We start from the raw sequence: 15,344 nt of genomic DNA, 5'->3' as shown, positions 1-15,344 counted from the left end.
CAGTAGGAGGAGGTGAACAGCTTCCAGCTTGCGGTGCCTCGGTCTTCTTCCGAAGGTGGTTTTAAAAGGAAGGAGGCAAGGGAGGGACAGCTGGAGCCTTCCCCGATAGTTGCGAAGGCTGTCAGTCGGCCTCGCTGCAAGCACGGGCGGCTCTGGCAGCTGCACGAGATGGGCGCCGAGCGGGACCCTGATGCGCAGGCACAGACGATGCACAGACGATGCACAGACGATGCACAGACGATGCACAGACACAGTGCCTGGGGCGGAGCCGGAGCTGCCCGCCCACGCTGCTACCGGCGCCGCCCACAGCAGCCCCGGGGCCGGAAGCGCACAGGAGAGGAGGGTGCCAGGACCATCGTGCCATCCCCCGGCACACCCAGCCCCGAGAGCCTTCCAGCCACGTGGGGTCATCTGACTGTGCTGGCAGTCCTGATAGGTACGCGCCCGCTCAGGCCAACCAGCCCCGGGGGGGGGGGGGGGGGGGGGGGGGGGGGGGGAGAACCCTGCAGGGAAAGGCAGTGTGGCTAGACGAAGAAGAAAACAGGGAGAAACACGTGATCCTCTTGCCGCAGTCCCTGTCCTGCTGCCAGTGTAGCAATCCGAACCACCCTTCTCTGCTCTTCTTATTTTCAGTCACACTTCTGTCTTAGCGGTTTCCCATTTGCCAGGACACACAGCGTGGAGAAAGAACAGAAAGGAAGGCCCTTAAATTAATCGTAGTGAAACTTATAGTGGCCCAGAGGCCAGTGACCCCGAAATCCAGTCCCAGGACTTCTGACGTGAACCGCAACCATAGTCAGTTCCTTGTCCTTAGCTCTGTGCCTCAGTTTCCCCCTTTGTAAAGGGCAGCAGTCACCACAGCTGCCCCACTCACCTCCCAGCGCATGTGGCAGATTTCCTGCAAAAGCGGGCCATCCACGCGGCTTAGGAGAGACCTCGGCTTCTGCTCTCCCTCTGCGGGACCGGGTCCACCCGGCACTTTCTCCGTCCCTCCGGCGGAGACGGTAATGAATAGCGTTGGTGCCTGCAGTGTCTAGAGCTCCTTGAGCCTCCATGAGTTATTTCCGCAGATGAGATTTTCAAGCCGCCCCAGCTTTCGCAGGAAAGAGCAGGACGCAGTACTTGGCGAGAGAGCTTGGCTAATTTGATCTGCCATGTGGTTGATGAGCCAGCACTGGACACCAGGAGCAGCCGATTTGAGACAAGTTACGCGAGCCACTCTCATCCGTATTTTATGCAGATGCTGGCTCAGTGTAAAGAGTAGAATACTCCTCCCCGCTTTTTTTTTTTTCCTTCTTCTTCTTCTTCACAGAAAAGTAATTTCTGGTGAACTGATGAGAATTCCCTACGGCAAAAAAAGGAAATTCTCATTTATAAGCATTTGTTCTGAAATATAAAGCCAGACAGCGGTAGGTTTTTCAATTAGTGAGAACCAGGGACTCCTGGGTACAGGGGACGGCTCCTGAATCAGTGTATTTGTTAAAAGAACAATAATTGTCTTTCGTGCTACTATTTTGCTTTTATTAAAGAATTGCAGTTTTCAATCAAATATTAATAAGTGTCTCCCATTAGTGGCTCTGCAGATAAAGGGTGCTCAGCATTTCTGGTCTCCATGCCTGTTGCTGGCTCAGCTGTTTAAGACACAAATAAATAAATAAAAATTAAGTGAAAGGAAAGATTGGCTGCTCTGAAAAGCACCTTCTAATACTAAACCGAGTATAAACTAGTGAGAAAAAAAGTTTTGAGGTACAGAAAAGTGGTTCACATCTCTGGCTTCGCTTTTGCCCAGTTCCGCTACAAGAATGAAGACAAAAGAGGCAGTTAGGGGTGCTGGCTCCCCCCATAGGCATCTCCTGTCATGCCTTCTCTGCCACCCCTGTAGCTTCTCTGCCTCCCTGCAGGGTACGAAGCCAAGGCTTCTCCAGGCTTGTAGGATCAGGGTCCCCCACTGATGCGGAGTAGTGGGCTGCAGGACCCACAGCTCTGGACTTTGGCTTAGAATCACTGTCTTTAAAACAAAAATCATCATCTCCATATTGGCAAGAAAGACCATTTGTAAAGTCCCATCAGATTTGCGCCATGTTCCAGATCAGACCCCACCCCGCCCCCCTAGGAAATGTCATGGCTATCTACGGACAGCACCTAGCATCTACCAAGCACGTTGAAACCAGCACTCAGCAAATATCAGGCGCCTGACTCTCTTTACGCACTATGCCCACATCTAAACATGCATTTTCCCCTCTGGGGGCAATAACCCGTTCTACCATCTTTTCTAATTTGGAAAACCTGGTTTGAGATGCTTTCAAGCCCCTTCATATTACTCAGATCCTTCTGCAATAGCAGGTCAGCCCCCCAGGCCTGCTGAATGAACCTTCTTCAAGAACGCAAGCAGCATACCACGAGTCCATGCATGGGAAGTCAAATGGGACGTTTGCTCTCAAAATGAAAGCTGGAGCCTTCTCAGCCAAGGCATTTATCTGTCAGTGTCTCCTCAGCCTGTTGATTTCCTAAAATACACATGTTCTCCCTTACCCATAATCCCACAGTCAGAATGGACAATTTGGGTACAGTCTACAGGGTTGTCTGCACCATGGCAATGATTATCTGTAACTTGGAGACAATTAAAGAGTTTATCTCATTTTTCTTTCCCCATAAAGTGTAGTCAGATCTTCACTGCCATGTAAGGTAACTTTCTGCTTGTTTAAGAATATTCCAGCTGTGTTTATGGTGTTCCAACATTCTCCTGCCAAAACCCTTGACAAATGAAATTGGCAATATTTTCAGGGATGTTGGCAAGCACAGCTTGGATTTAGCCATTAAATCCTCATTTGTTTCCATTATATCTGATCAGAATATTAGGACAGGGCTTTTGACTTTTAAAACACGTACACAGAGCAGACTTGGTTTTGATCAAGACATCTTAGGCATGCCCACCTAGTATCTAAACATATGTGGAAACTCGTATCAAATACCCCTGGGTTATTACCTGTAGTTTGTCAACTCGTTCTGAGTGCAGTCTCTGAACCTCCTCCCGGGGGTGAGATTTTTTGCAAACTAGTCAGTTCTGCTCTACACTCAGCCTCAGGTGGATAAACGAGCTGTGTCTCCACGCCAGTTCTAAATAAACTAACCCAGCGCTGGTGATGGTGCATTTGAGTATTAGTTTGGATGCTCTCATGTTATACTGATAGCATATGTTTAATAAACTCTGCCACTGCTAAAAAGATACAGCGAGGAGAATTGGCTGCATTAAGAACTTTCTTTGGCCAAACAGGAATTTATAAACAAGTCTTCCATAGGCCGAAAGCTCCTTCATGCCGCACAAGTTACTTTAAATTACACTTCCCTCAGTTGAAATAGAGCAGACTGCTGCTTCTCTTTCAAAGAAGAGGCAGAAAAGCAAGAGGCCCTGGCATCGTACGTGCTTTTAAAAGTGCCTGCTTCCTCCCTTCTTCCTTCCTTCCTTCTCTCTCTCTCACTCTCTCTTCCTTTATTTCTGGTGCAGACCAAGAATTCACCTAGTTCTCTCAAAATTCTCCAGCTGAGAGAAAAGGTAGAACACCTGTGTGAACAGAGCTTTTCAGTTGAGATGACAAGTGTAATAGATGTGTTCCAGAATCTTCTCTGTGACAGGGCCACGTGCTTTCCTTAGATCCTGTCTGTAGGAGGAAATTACTTGGAGAAACCTTTCCCCAGTCAATCATTTATCTGTTTTAGCAGCAAGAAGGCAACCTCACCGAACTGGGAGGAGTTCGGTTCCTTTCATTTCTGTGAGCAATCTCTGACATTCTGAAAGTAGAGACAATAAATAATTGTAAGGTAAATTACAGGTTGGCTGCAGTTAAGGATGGAATTTTTCTTTACTTTTTTCAGCTATTATGTATTTGGAGAGGCTTTCAGACAATAATATACAGGCTATCTTACCTAACAACAACAACAAAGCTTCATTATCTTGGTATATGTGATCTTTTTCCCCATTCTAGTTTCTCCTGCATTTTAGTCAGTAGCCAGAGAACTGACTACCTAGACAGTACACCCACTAATGTAGAACAGAAGAGGGCTGACCCTGAGACATTCTAGAACAGCAGAGGGCTGACTCCACAAGGTCAGAGCAGTTATCCTTTCAAGATTCAAAGGACTCCACTGCACCCAGAAGCTCATTTTTAGTAGAAGGGGCCAGTTGACCTAAATTATTTTTGTCCAATGGGAAGTCAGTTCCTTGGCTTGTAGAAGCAGCTGACAGCCAGTCTTGATGGAAGAAGCTTATGTGACCCTATATTAGTGAAAAGCCACAGATTTTGAGGCCTAATCCTAAAGCCACCACCATGTTTTCAGTGCCATGGAAAAGAAAATTAAAATCTAGCCATAGGACTACTAGAGCAGAAACTACAAAGGTTAACAAGCTACCAAGCCATGAAACATTGGGTTCTGAAGTTGCAGAACTTCATCCAAAATGGCAGAGAGAGGGAAATTTTCAACACACGCTCTCACTTTACAAACGACAGTAATTTTCCCTCTTAAGTAATTGAACACAGCACACAGCCCCGAACTTGACAGAGCCCCTGAGGAGACAGGTTCTCTCTTATTGCACCACTGCCAATAGAGTAAAAAGGTTAAAGGAGTCATCAGATTTGTCAGATCATTTTTTTGGATGCAGTAAGAGTTATATAATTAGAAGCATCAGTCGAGCTTTTAATTGCAGGTTTCAGAGAGGAAAGAGCAATGGTTCAAGTTTATAGAGATGGAATTTTATTGTTCTATTGCTAATACTTCTGAGACCTCCTAATTGCTGTATCTTTCTCACTAAGTTACTTAAAAAGTTCTGCTTGTTCTGAAATTGTGGTAAATGCATAAACTGTGCCTTATTGATTTCTGTTGACGTTTTACATGTTTGTTTGTTTTTTTAATGCATTCTTAACCTCCATTTGGAAACTGTCAGTTTGGCACATGTTCCTGGATAATAAGAGCAAATAAAGTGAATGAAACAATCTTCTTGACTATTAAAAGCAGAGTTAGGCCAGGTTTCACATGATGTCAAATATATCTCCATTAGATTATTTGCAAAAGCAAATAATTCCACTGTGGTCTCAAGATACGGAAGAAGAATCATCTTAGCATTATCTCCTCTGTTAATAATGTCGATGATAATCACAATGTTTTTGAAGGGGTATTTAAGACGGATGGTAACTTTGGGGCTCTTGAATTATAGAGCGGAGTCCGCAATATGGAAGCCCATAGACGTACTGTCATCTGTCACACACATCTTCTAGATGCCTCAGAGAAGGCTCCAGATCGCTTTCACTGATGACAGAAGCTACAGCCAGTGGAGGTGCAGGCAGTGTGTTTAATAGTAAGCTTCACTAGCTGCTATAATGTCAGAGAAGTATATGAAACAGCTCGACATTCATAGCAAGCTAGACCTCAGGCTTTGTAAGGCCAGCTGAACTGGGAGGTCAATGAGAGATGACTCTCCCGTGTACTGAGAGTTTTGTTGTATTAAAAATTACAGCATGATGCAAAAAAAAAAAATGCATTGACTTATTTTCATGACTGGATGTTTTTGTGCTTTGGGAATAATGGGCAGGTGTTGCTTTCTCTTATTACTGTTTGATTAAAAGGTGCTAATACGGTATTGACTTGATAATCTCACCAGGTACATATGCAGAGCAAAAGAAGAAAATATATTTTATGGCTCACAAATTGATTCACATAAACCAAACAATCTGCTGGGTTTTGGTTTTGTTGTGGGTTTTTTTTTTTGGTTTTGGTTTTTGGTTTTTTTGGGTTTTTTTGGATGTAGGACATTCTCTTTGGCTTACTGGCCACAGGGGCAATAATCATGCCAGAATCCCACTTTCACGCATTCACGCGGAGATGACAACAGGCTTCTGCCTCTCAGTGTTTAGATCTGCTTCATTTGGAAACCTTTTAAGTAGTAATAATAATAATGTTTTGAAGAAATTGAGTGGAACACTGAATTATTCTCTGATACCTAAGTTCAAACTGTGCAGAGCTAAAGAAGCTGAAAATCAATGCACTTTTAAAGTCATTAGAGATCATAAGTGAAATAAGTCTGCATTGCTTTAGCTAAGCTTTTAGTGTGCTGTGGTATTATTATAAAATCAGCCTGAATCTGCATTAATTTCACAGTCTTTTTCTCTAAGAAGCCCAAGGGTGCACGATGAATAAAATGTAAATTTTAGAAGGCAGTGTTTTTATTAGTGAAAAGGGCAATGAGCCATGTCGTTGGAGCGGTGACCTGCACGGTGGCCAGCACCTACCACCAGGAGTGGGAGCAGGCAGTGTGGGTTCTGGTTAGTTTATGGCACGAGAAATAAAGAACCATGGAAAGTTCAAGGGGTCTCACAGGAAACATGCAGAAAACTCTACATTGTCTTGTGGATGTTAGACTTTAGGTCAGATCTCTGATGCATACCCGAAACCACAACGTGGAAAAGTCATAAAGATTTTCTACAACTAAGAAATCCAACGCAGATTTTAAAGTTTTGCCTTATGTGCACTATTGACTATTCTCAGAGTAACAGAGCATTTGTTTTTGTTTGTAATTAATAATTACCAAACAGTTCCTGCAGGATGGGGTATATTTCTCTGCATTGGAATCGCATCAATGTATACGTATACATATATATGTTTTAACTATCCAGAAGAGATGAGATGTATTTATTTGCTGACATTTTGAGCCTTTGGCATTTATTTGCTAATTGGCCCTTGGTGTGAGGATTTTATTATTTGCTGCTTAAAAATCAACACTAGAATTTGAAATCCAAAAGCCCGAATGTGTGGATGCCCTAAGTAAAGATGATCAGCCAAGGAGAAAAATGTAAAATAGCAACTTTTTATTTTAGAAAATGCAAACTAGATCTTGCTAATTTCAAACCTCCCACCCCGTGGCTTTAAAAAAAAAAAAAAAGTGCCCAATACTTTCCCCTCGTCTCCATTTTAAAAAATAAACTAGTCAATAAACCTTTCTGCTTTGGTCAGATTAGCAAGTCAGCACTGTGAGTAAAAAGCAAACTACGATAAAACCAAGAGAAGTTGTTGATTTTTATGTACTACTGAGAACAGTGGCGTCCTGTGGCAGTTCTCGTAGACTGTGTTGGTTTAACAAGCGTCCAACCCTTTTGTCTTGTTGTTTTTTGTCTTTCCTGCTCCCTGTCCCCTTGTTTCCCACAGGCTGTGCGTTTGTCACATTTTCTACAAGGGCAATGGCACAGAATGCAATCAAAGCCATGCATCAGTCTCAGACCATGGAGGTACTGTATCATCTGCCCTTTCTTTGTTTTCTTTGTGCAAATGATGGGGAATGGGAAAGCAGCTCTCTCCTGTGCGGATTGTTCACATGACAATCACAGATGGACACTTTCACCATCTCTTCCATTCATTCATATTCATCCTCTCTCTCGCTCTCTCTCTCGCTCTCTTTCTCTGAATTTTTCCCCTAATGACTTGAAATGCATTTAGTAAAACCTTCCACGTGCTGTACATTATTTTTTTGAGCCTTTTATTGCATTGGCCTCAGGCCCTGCAACGTAGCATCATGATGCAATTTAAACCAAGACTCCTTCTCGACCTCTAAAGGATCCAGTCCATTCCTGGTCCAGGGTTGGTATGGAGTCAACCTTGACAGCCCTCCCTCCAAATTGCAGCCTGCCCTGTGCCGATCACAGGGTTCTTTTTTTCCCCCCTTTTCTTTTTTTCTGTTCTTTTTTTTTTTTTTTAAATGTGGGGTCAAGTTCTCTTTAGTCAAACAGAATTGTGTTTTTTGCATCAAGAATGTTAGGAGACAATTAATACTTCTCCTACACTGTTTAACCAGTGAAAATGTTAATGTATGAGAATCCCTTGAAAAATTAGATTTGTCTTTTTACCCAAAAAAACGCACGATAAAAGAAACATAAAGGCTCAAATTTGGTCTCCTAATGAGAGATACTAGCTTTGGGGGAAGATCGATACGTTGATGTGGGCGTTTCACCCACACACGTAGATAGATGGCTCTGTACTTCTAGTCTGTGATTTGGGTCTGGCCTTTCAGAATTTTGCACAAAAGCATTCCAAGAGTGATATGCTGTTACTTATTCTGTATTGTCTGGTAGAATCATTTGGGAGTGCATGTTCTGTACTCTGTATATCTGTGTATGGGTGATCTTTTCTGGAGGTGGCCCTGTGGTGTTACCTGAAGTTACGTTTTCATCTTCTGAAAAGCAAAATATTTTCAATTTTATTTAATGTGCAAAAATTTCTTTATGGATCGTTTGCGCTTTTTTTACCTCCGTTTTTTGGGGGGTTTAATTATTTTTTTTATTTGTTTGTTTTGTTTGTTTTTTGCAATGCTGCATCTCCCAAAGCATGCTGGGAGCTAAGTGATCATTCTGCGTCATGTTTTGTGGGCAACTTTTTTTACAGTGAGGTGGAAGGTGGGTGGACAAGGGGGGAAAGGAGTGTGCATGGCCTTGTCATTAAGTGTTTACTGTATTTTTCTGAGTTTTGATATCAGCATTGCAAAGCCTATTGTCTTTTTCGAGCTTCATTTTGACTTTGATATTCCTAACATATCTTATATAATCACTGTGTTTTCCTTTCAGTGCAATGCATTTTTAAGACACTCACACCCCCCTACCTGAAGGCAAGCTCAGGTGAAAATCGGCCACAATAGGAGATAATTAGCAGGATTTGAAATACCTAGGGATGCAGTCTTGTACGACACGCAGTCACATCTTAATGCTGTGTTTGTCCCCCACTTTCTCTCCGGCTGCTCCGCTATTGGGGATCAGTCTGAATCCCAGCTACCTTTCAGTTTGGAGATAAAAATGAAAGTACGGTTAGGGAAGAAAAAAAGTTTTCACCTGTATTTATTATCTTCCATACATGTGCTTCATTCTTAATCATTTTTATTTCCTGTAATTTAGTGATTTGTACCTTAGATGATTTTTTAACCTAAATTCTTTCAGCTCTAACCCCAGTTCCTCCATCAGTGCCCCCCTGAGTAAAGCTGCAGAGGATGCTGGTCTGTGTTCTCCTGTGTTCCTACAGGGAGAGAGCTCGGGAACGTAGTACAGACCTGGGTATGAGCCAGAACCAAGGAAGAATAGGCTTAGAATGAAAAGAATCTGCTATAGAGATTGGGGCATATTCATTCTTAAGAAATCCTTGATCCTTTGGTATTAACATCTCTATTATTTAAAAAATCAAATTTGGTGCACTTGTTTTTAAATCTGGACACCCATGCTCAGACAGAGGGGCCCTCAGACACTGAAATTTCTTGTTGAATTTAAAAAATACTGACATTTAAATGGAAGACTGTGTAGTATGCCAGTCACATTCTAGTTGTACAACCGAAGTTTGTTGGATTTTTTTTTTTTAACTAATTTTGTTATTTTCAGGACTCTGGCTCACATCTTTAACCAAGATGTATTATCTAAGAAATTTGAATTCAAAATGATTTGAATGTTTAAAAGAACATGTTCTTTAAAATAATTTTTATATCGTACCTTCTATTTTTCCACTTTCCTCCAATCTACGCCCATCCCGTTTTTCCTTTTTATGGTTTAAACAAGTTATTTTGGGCCTAATTTTTTGCTTCTTTATCTTTTTTTTTCTTTTTTTTTTTTTTTTTGGTATTTAAGGAAGAAAAAAAATAGTAAATGTACTCTTAGGAGGAGATGCTATGATTTGTTATGGAACAAATTTGATACAACAGTAACAACCCTTTCCATACAAACCCTCCCTCTGTATAATTTCCATCTTCAGAGTATTTGCTCTCTTTAAAGCAACAAAGAGAAGAAAAATGAAGTATAGATTTTTTAAGTGGTGGAAATATTATTTTCATGCGGTTGACTGACATTTAACATTCTGTCCTGTGGCTGTGGCTATGAGCTGAAGACCAGTACGCTGGAAGTTCAAACTGAAACAGCCACCTCGATTTTCTCACATTTTTTTTTAATTTTGGGTAATAACAGACACAGTAGCCTCACATATTCACAGCTCCATCCCCAGTAACTACCCAAGGTGATAAAACAAAACACACGCAGGTTTGTTTTCTAGGAGAAAGAAAAATGACCCGAAGGTAAGGGAAAGAGGGAGAGAGAGAGAGCTCATTTAAGTAGGAATATAAAATTTCTGAGAGGAGAGAGAGAGAGGCCCATTATCATGCTGAGTTTCAATGAAAGTTTTTTTTTTTTTAAATCACCTAGGTGGAATGACTTCTTTTTACCTCAGCAAAATTTAACGGCTTTAATGGTGATGAAATGTGTAGGCAAGCTGTAGTAAGAAAGAGAAGGGTAGGGAGGGAGGAGCCCATGTCTCTGCTGAGTGTTGACTGAGTGGAGAATGTTCCAGAGGGGCCCAGGGAGGGAAGTCTTCATGCTGGAAGTTCAGGCCCTTATTTTCCCTAATGATTTTATCCATCTCGGACATGAATTCGTCCTATTTTATAATCTTTGGCCATGCGCTCACTCATTGCCCTTACTCACTGCCTTTTAAAGGGAATGAAAACTGAAAAGAAGCACCTAGAATGGTGAGATCCGTTGATGATAGAAGCCAAGTAGACGCCTCCTGCCATTTCAGATCCAGCTCCTTTCACTAGAATATACTTCCGAGCCTTGTGGCTTGCAGGGGCCTTGAGCAGGGTGGACAGAGTAGGTCCGTCAGAGAAGGAAGAGAGACCTCTCTGAAAACACGGACAGTTACCTTGGGCAGTGCCTGTGTTCTCGGAACCTGTCCTGCCCTCATCCGCGTTCCTAAAACAAAACCCTCTTCTCCCTATCTGTAGTGCTGGGTCGGGAGGACACCCGCTTTCCAAAGTTCAAAAATGCAGCACTGAGAATTGGGAAGAGTGAAAAAATAAATACATGAACGAGGGACGTTTTCCTTCCCACGGAAGCGTCTCTCCTTTGTCCCCTGCTCACGTGCGGAAACAGGCAGACACACAGACAAGTCTATCTTGCAGACAAGCGCACCAGGAAGCCTAATTAAAGAATGATGATAAGGTCTCTTGTCTCTGAGGAGGTCCTGGAAAGGTTGGAGGAAGACACACGAAGAGAGGAGGAGAGGCAGTTTAATAACCAGAGCAAGAGAGCAAATGGCTTCACCGCCCGCCAGATCCCCAGAGAAACCAGTGACAGTGTCTGGAAGTTTCTCTTGATGGTACTGGTCAGAGAAGAAGAAGGAGTATCAGACTGTTTAAAAAAAAAAAAAAATACAACCGTTCCAGACGGTTCCGTGTGCTCAGAGATAGTTGAGATGAGAGAGCTAGACCCAGGGCTGAGTGTCACGAGAGGATTCAGCCAGGCGGTAACCCGCTCTTCACTTTCCGCTGTGTCTGACCACAGGGCTGCTCCTCACCCATCGTAGTCAAGTTCGCCGATACTCAGAAGGACAAGGAGCAGCGGCGCCTCCAGCAGCAGCTAGCTCAGCAGATGCAGCAGCTCAACACTGCCACCTGGGGGAACCTGACGGGTCTGGGCGGACTCACCCCGCAGTACCTGGCCGTAAGTGCTGGACCGCCAGCGCCTGGGCCCCGAAAGGGCGGAGGGGGGCCGTCCCCGCTGTGCCTCCCGAAACCGCCTCCACCCCCACCCCCCCGCCAAGTTCTCAAAAGAATTCCATGTGGGGGCATTTTGAATCTCAGGAAATTATTTGAAATCAGCATTGATGCAGAAAATTTTTCCAAGGTAACCTGAGTAGCGTGAGGACATGACTCATGTCATTCTGGCCTGATGGAGGCTGAGGCGAGTCCCACGAGGCTAAATTGCTAACCGGTGTGTTTCAGAGACCTCATAACATCTTGCATAAGAAGGGACGCAGCACGCTTGACGGCAGTTCAGCGACCCCAAGGCAGGTGTGGCCCCAGAGGTTAGCGCGTCCCATCGAGGTTTCCCCGCGAAGCCCCATGGGCCCTTCCATTCGGTGGTCCGGGCCCTTCCCTGTGGAACCGCGCTGACAAAATCAAACGTTTCTCCCATCCGTTCGGAACCCAAAAATGAGATCCTCTTGCAGGGCAAATAAACCCAGTTCTTTCAACCATTCCTTTACGTGACACTGTTTTAAACTTTCACGTTCCTGTTATTCCTTGTGCTACCCCATCTCCGTCTATGTCTTTAGTAAAATCCAGTGACCAGAATTTAAGTCGGTTCCCCTGGTAAGATCTAAACAGCACACAGGGCAGTGACCCCTAGTGTGGACTTTAAAATCTTTTTGCGTGGCCTGAGAGGGGTCCTCGTGCTAACCACGTCACACGTGAGGCAGAAGGTCCAGCTTCTTATTTATTTTTACATGAACCACTGCTAAATCGTGGTGGTCTACCCCGTTTTTCTGCTTTGGCACCTACAGGCTGGACTTCACATTGATTACTATAGTTTCATATCGCAAGTTTGGGCCCGGTGTCCTAGCCTCTTGGGGTGTGCCCGTGTGTGCGTGCGTGCATGCATGCGTGTATGTGTATTCTCTCCTAATTCTGTCACCTGACATTTTAACTGTCCCTCCCGGGACTGCAGGATCTATTAGCCTTACTCTGTAGCAGAGCCTGCGCGGTTTGTACGACAGTCCTCCCTCTGACTGTGAAAGGTAAGAAGAGCCTTCCCGTGTAGGGGAGGAAAGAGGCTCCAAGAGGTTACGCAACTGCACCTAGACCAGTCTGTCGAGCGGGATCACAGCCCTCTGCTCTGGCTCGTTTTCCTCCCTTTACGCAGCCGGGCCCGTGCCCAGTGGGGTCTGGCTGTACTTCCTACTCGGTACACATTTGCTTCATGAAGGAGGTACCCGCTCCTCCCATCTTCAGCTGAGCCTTTAATAAAGACATCGACTGACTTTACCGTCACCTTATAGCCATTTCTCAGTCATATCCACAAAGACATCATGAGCGATTTCATCAGAGCTAAAAATCTGTATTTGCTTTGCCATAGTGTTTTCTTGGTCTCTCATTCTAAGAGTTTATGAAACAAGAAATGAGTCTAGCTTAACAGCTGTTTTCCCCAAACTTGTGCTTTTCAGTTTTTCACAGGCCAGCTGTTTATGGATATCAGAATTGGGATCAGAGGTTGATGTCAGGCTCACCTTCTCATAATTTCTAAGAATCCAACTTCCTGCTCCATCGTTTCTAAAAACCCAGACACCTGCGCCTGTCCCCAGTTTTCTGGCACCTCTCCCATGGCTCACGGAGGACGAAAATCTCTGGCACACGTTTCTTTGACCGCATCTGCAAATTATTGCTGTGCCCTGGAAAAGAATTCAGAATTCATCTCAACCTCATTTATAAAAACATTTTTTTTTTTTATGATCTTAATTATGTTTGCTCCTACTGTGGGCTCCCATTCTTTCTCGGCCATATTTGTTCTGCCCCTTTCAGTTGGAAGTCCATTTCTTTGGAAGAGCCTCTGAGACATTCCCTACTTGTGGGTTGAGGGGTAGATTCTGACTCTGTCCCACCGGAGAATGGTTATCAGTGGATAGAGTCCTGGGTAATAGTTTAAGGACACTGCAGGTATTTCCACATACCTCATTAGGTAGTATTAATTCCTCAATGAGCTGTAAAGCTTATTAATTTTACTTCGCTTTAATTTTTAAACATACCTAGTAGGAAAGGGAGTAAGGGCTTGTAACCACAAGAGAATGGGAAACCCACGACATCAAACCAAAGGAAGGGATTTCTCTCTATCAAAATGGTTAATCCCTAGCTGCCTCTTCCTCACTGTTCCTCGTGTGCGTGTCTGAGTCTGTGTGTAATACCTCGGCAGTGCATTTCATCGAGTCAGGAGGGATGAGTAAACATCACATTCTTCTGGTACCAGTCACTGTTAATCCCCATAATATCATTGTAACTGAGACTCAGGTTGAATCAGCCACTGAGATTCCATTCCACTTGGTGCTTTTAAGTCAGTGGATAGATGCCCATTTCTGAGTCCTGTCCAAGTTGTAGACTTTGCTTGGTATTGAACTGAAAAAACCTACCCTTGCCCAGAGGAATGACTCTCTGTGTGGTTCTCCAGTGCTCCAACTAAATTCTGAAAGCTGTTTTTAAAAAATCACAAATTGGTCTTGTTCCTCCTAAGCACATAGTCTCATAACATTTCTCAATAATAAATTCGGTGAATCTTTGCCTTTTTGGTATCTGTGTACATCTGTGCATAGGAGATAACTATATGTTTGCTCCTACCTCCAAACGAAGCCTGTATTGATCTACCTTATCAAAAAGAGGATATCAGTAAACCTATGTTAGCAGTATAGCACCTAAATTAACCTATCATTCAGCTGAATTCAGCACTTTACAACAGTAACCACTTGCCTTTACCTTGTGATACCCACTGATTCGGGGGGTAAGATGTGTTTTTGAAAGCGCCAGGGAAAAACGCAGAGACAGGGATGTTAACCTTTTTTTTAAAAAGATAACGACATACCTGTAATGCACAGTGTCATTGTACATCACACCAGATACTTCTAAATCCTGACAAGTTGTATGTTCCCCTCTGCCAATGAAGACCAGCTTCAGATGGGTGACTGTTGTCTTGGTCTGTGGTCACAGGCGTACCTGTGTGTCTGTAGTTACCGTGGTGATGTCTCTCTTGGCCCAAGACTCCATGAATCCAGGTGCTTCCCATGGAGGATGAAGGCCGCTGAGCTGTTGGACCGAGGGAGGGGCCTTGATTGACAGAGCTGAGCTGTGGTAACCGCTAGGCTACAGAGAGCCCGCGTTAGTCACGCCACATTGGTTTCAATAGATGTAACACCTGGTTGTTAAAAAGACTAAATTGATTGTTTTTAGGTAGCAGTGTTACTGAGTTTCCCCGGTGTCTCTCTTTCTTAATAGAGATTAGACATTAATATGGATTTACAGCCCCAACTGTGGGAATCTTCATCCCATGAATAGGAAGCAGCAAGCGACTGTATAAATGTACAGGGAGCTGGACGCCCCTCCCACCCTCCCACCCCCCGCCCCCCGCCCCCCGCCCCCCGCCCCTGGTTCGGAAGCTGCCTGGTCCTGTCTCCGCTTTGGTCTGACGGTCCGCTTTTCCCTCCCTTTGCAGCTTCTGCAGCAAGCCACCTCCTCCAGCAACCTGGGTGCGTTCAGTGGCATTCAGCAGATGGCTGGTAAGTCATGACACATGCCTTTGCTTTGGACCGTGCTGTTGTCTGAATTTGGCTGGCTTCAGAGGGCCAAGAAAACAAGCAGGAAAAACGAAGAACAGAGAGCAATGAGCAGCCGTGTTCGCCTTCGGACTCGGGTGTTACAGTTAGAGTCCGCTGCTGGGGGGCTGCTTTCCCACCTCGGGCTTCTCAAACTGTGGGAGCTGGAGGGGCTGCGAAGCCCTCCGTCGTATCCTCCAGAGTTG

The 15,344-nt window shown here is 44.3% G+C and overlaps 1 protein-coding gene across 8 annotated transcripts in view; it reads left to right on the top strand.

Annotated features, from left to right (window-relative positions):
- Positions 1 to 15,344, top strand: part of CELF2 (CUGBP Elav-like family member 2) — a 300,840-nt gene that overhangs the window by 233,446 nt on the left and 52,050 nt on the right. For 7 of the 8 annotated variants that reach the window (XM_035021670.1, XM_035021674.1, XM_035021671.1 and 4 more), the window contains 3 exons: positions 7,195 to 7,274; positions 11,349 to 11,507; positions 15,039 to 15,102. In XM_035021670.1, coding sequence (XP_034877561.1) covers positions 7,195 to 7,274; positions 11,349 to 11,507; positions 15,039 to 15,102 — 303 coding nt within the window. The remainder of the gene's footprint in view (positions 1 to 7,194; positions 7,275 to 11,348; positions 11,508 to 15,038; positions 15,103 to 15,344) is intronic. The other variant, XM_035021676.1, reaches the window with a different exon arrangement.

The sequence above is a fragment of the Mirounga leonina genome, unplaced genomic scaffold (genome assembly GCF_011800145.1).
Source record: "Mirounga leonina isolate KUSES-001 unplaced genomic scaffold, KU_Mleo_1.0 Mir_175, whole genome shotgun sequence".
NCBI classification, from domain to species: Eukaryota; Metazoa; Chordata; class Mammalia; order Carnivora; family Phocidae; genus Mirounga; species Mirounga leonina.
This window is presented reverse-complemented; position numbering and strand designations above follow the sequence as displayed.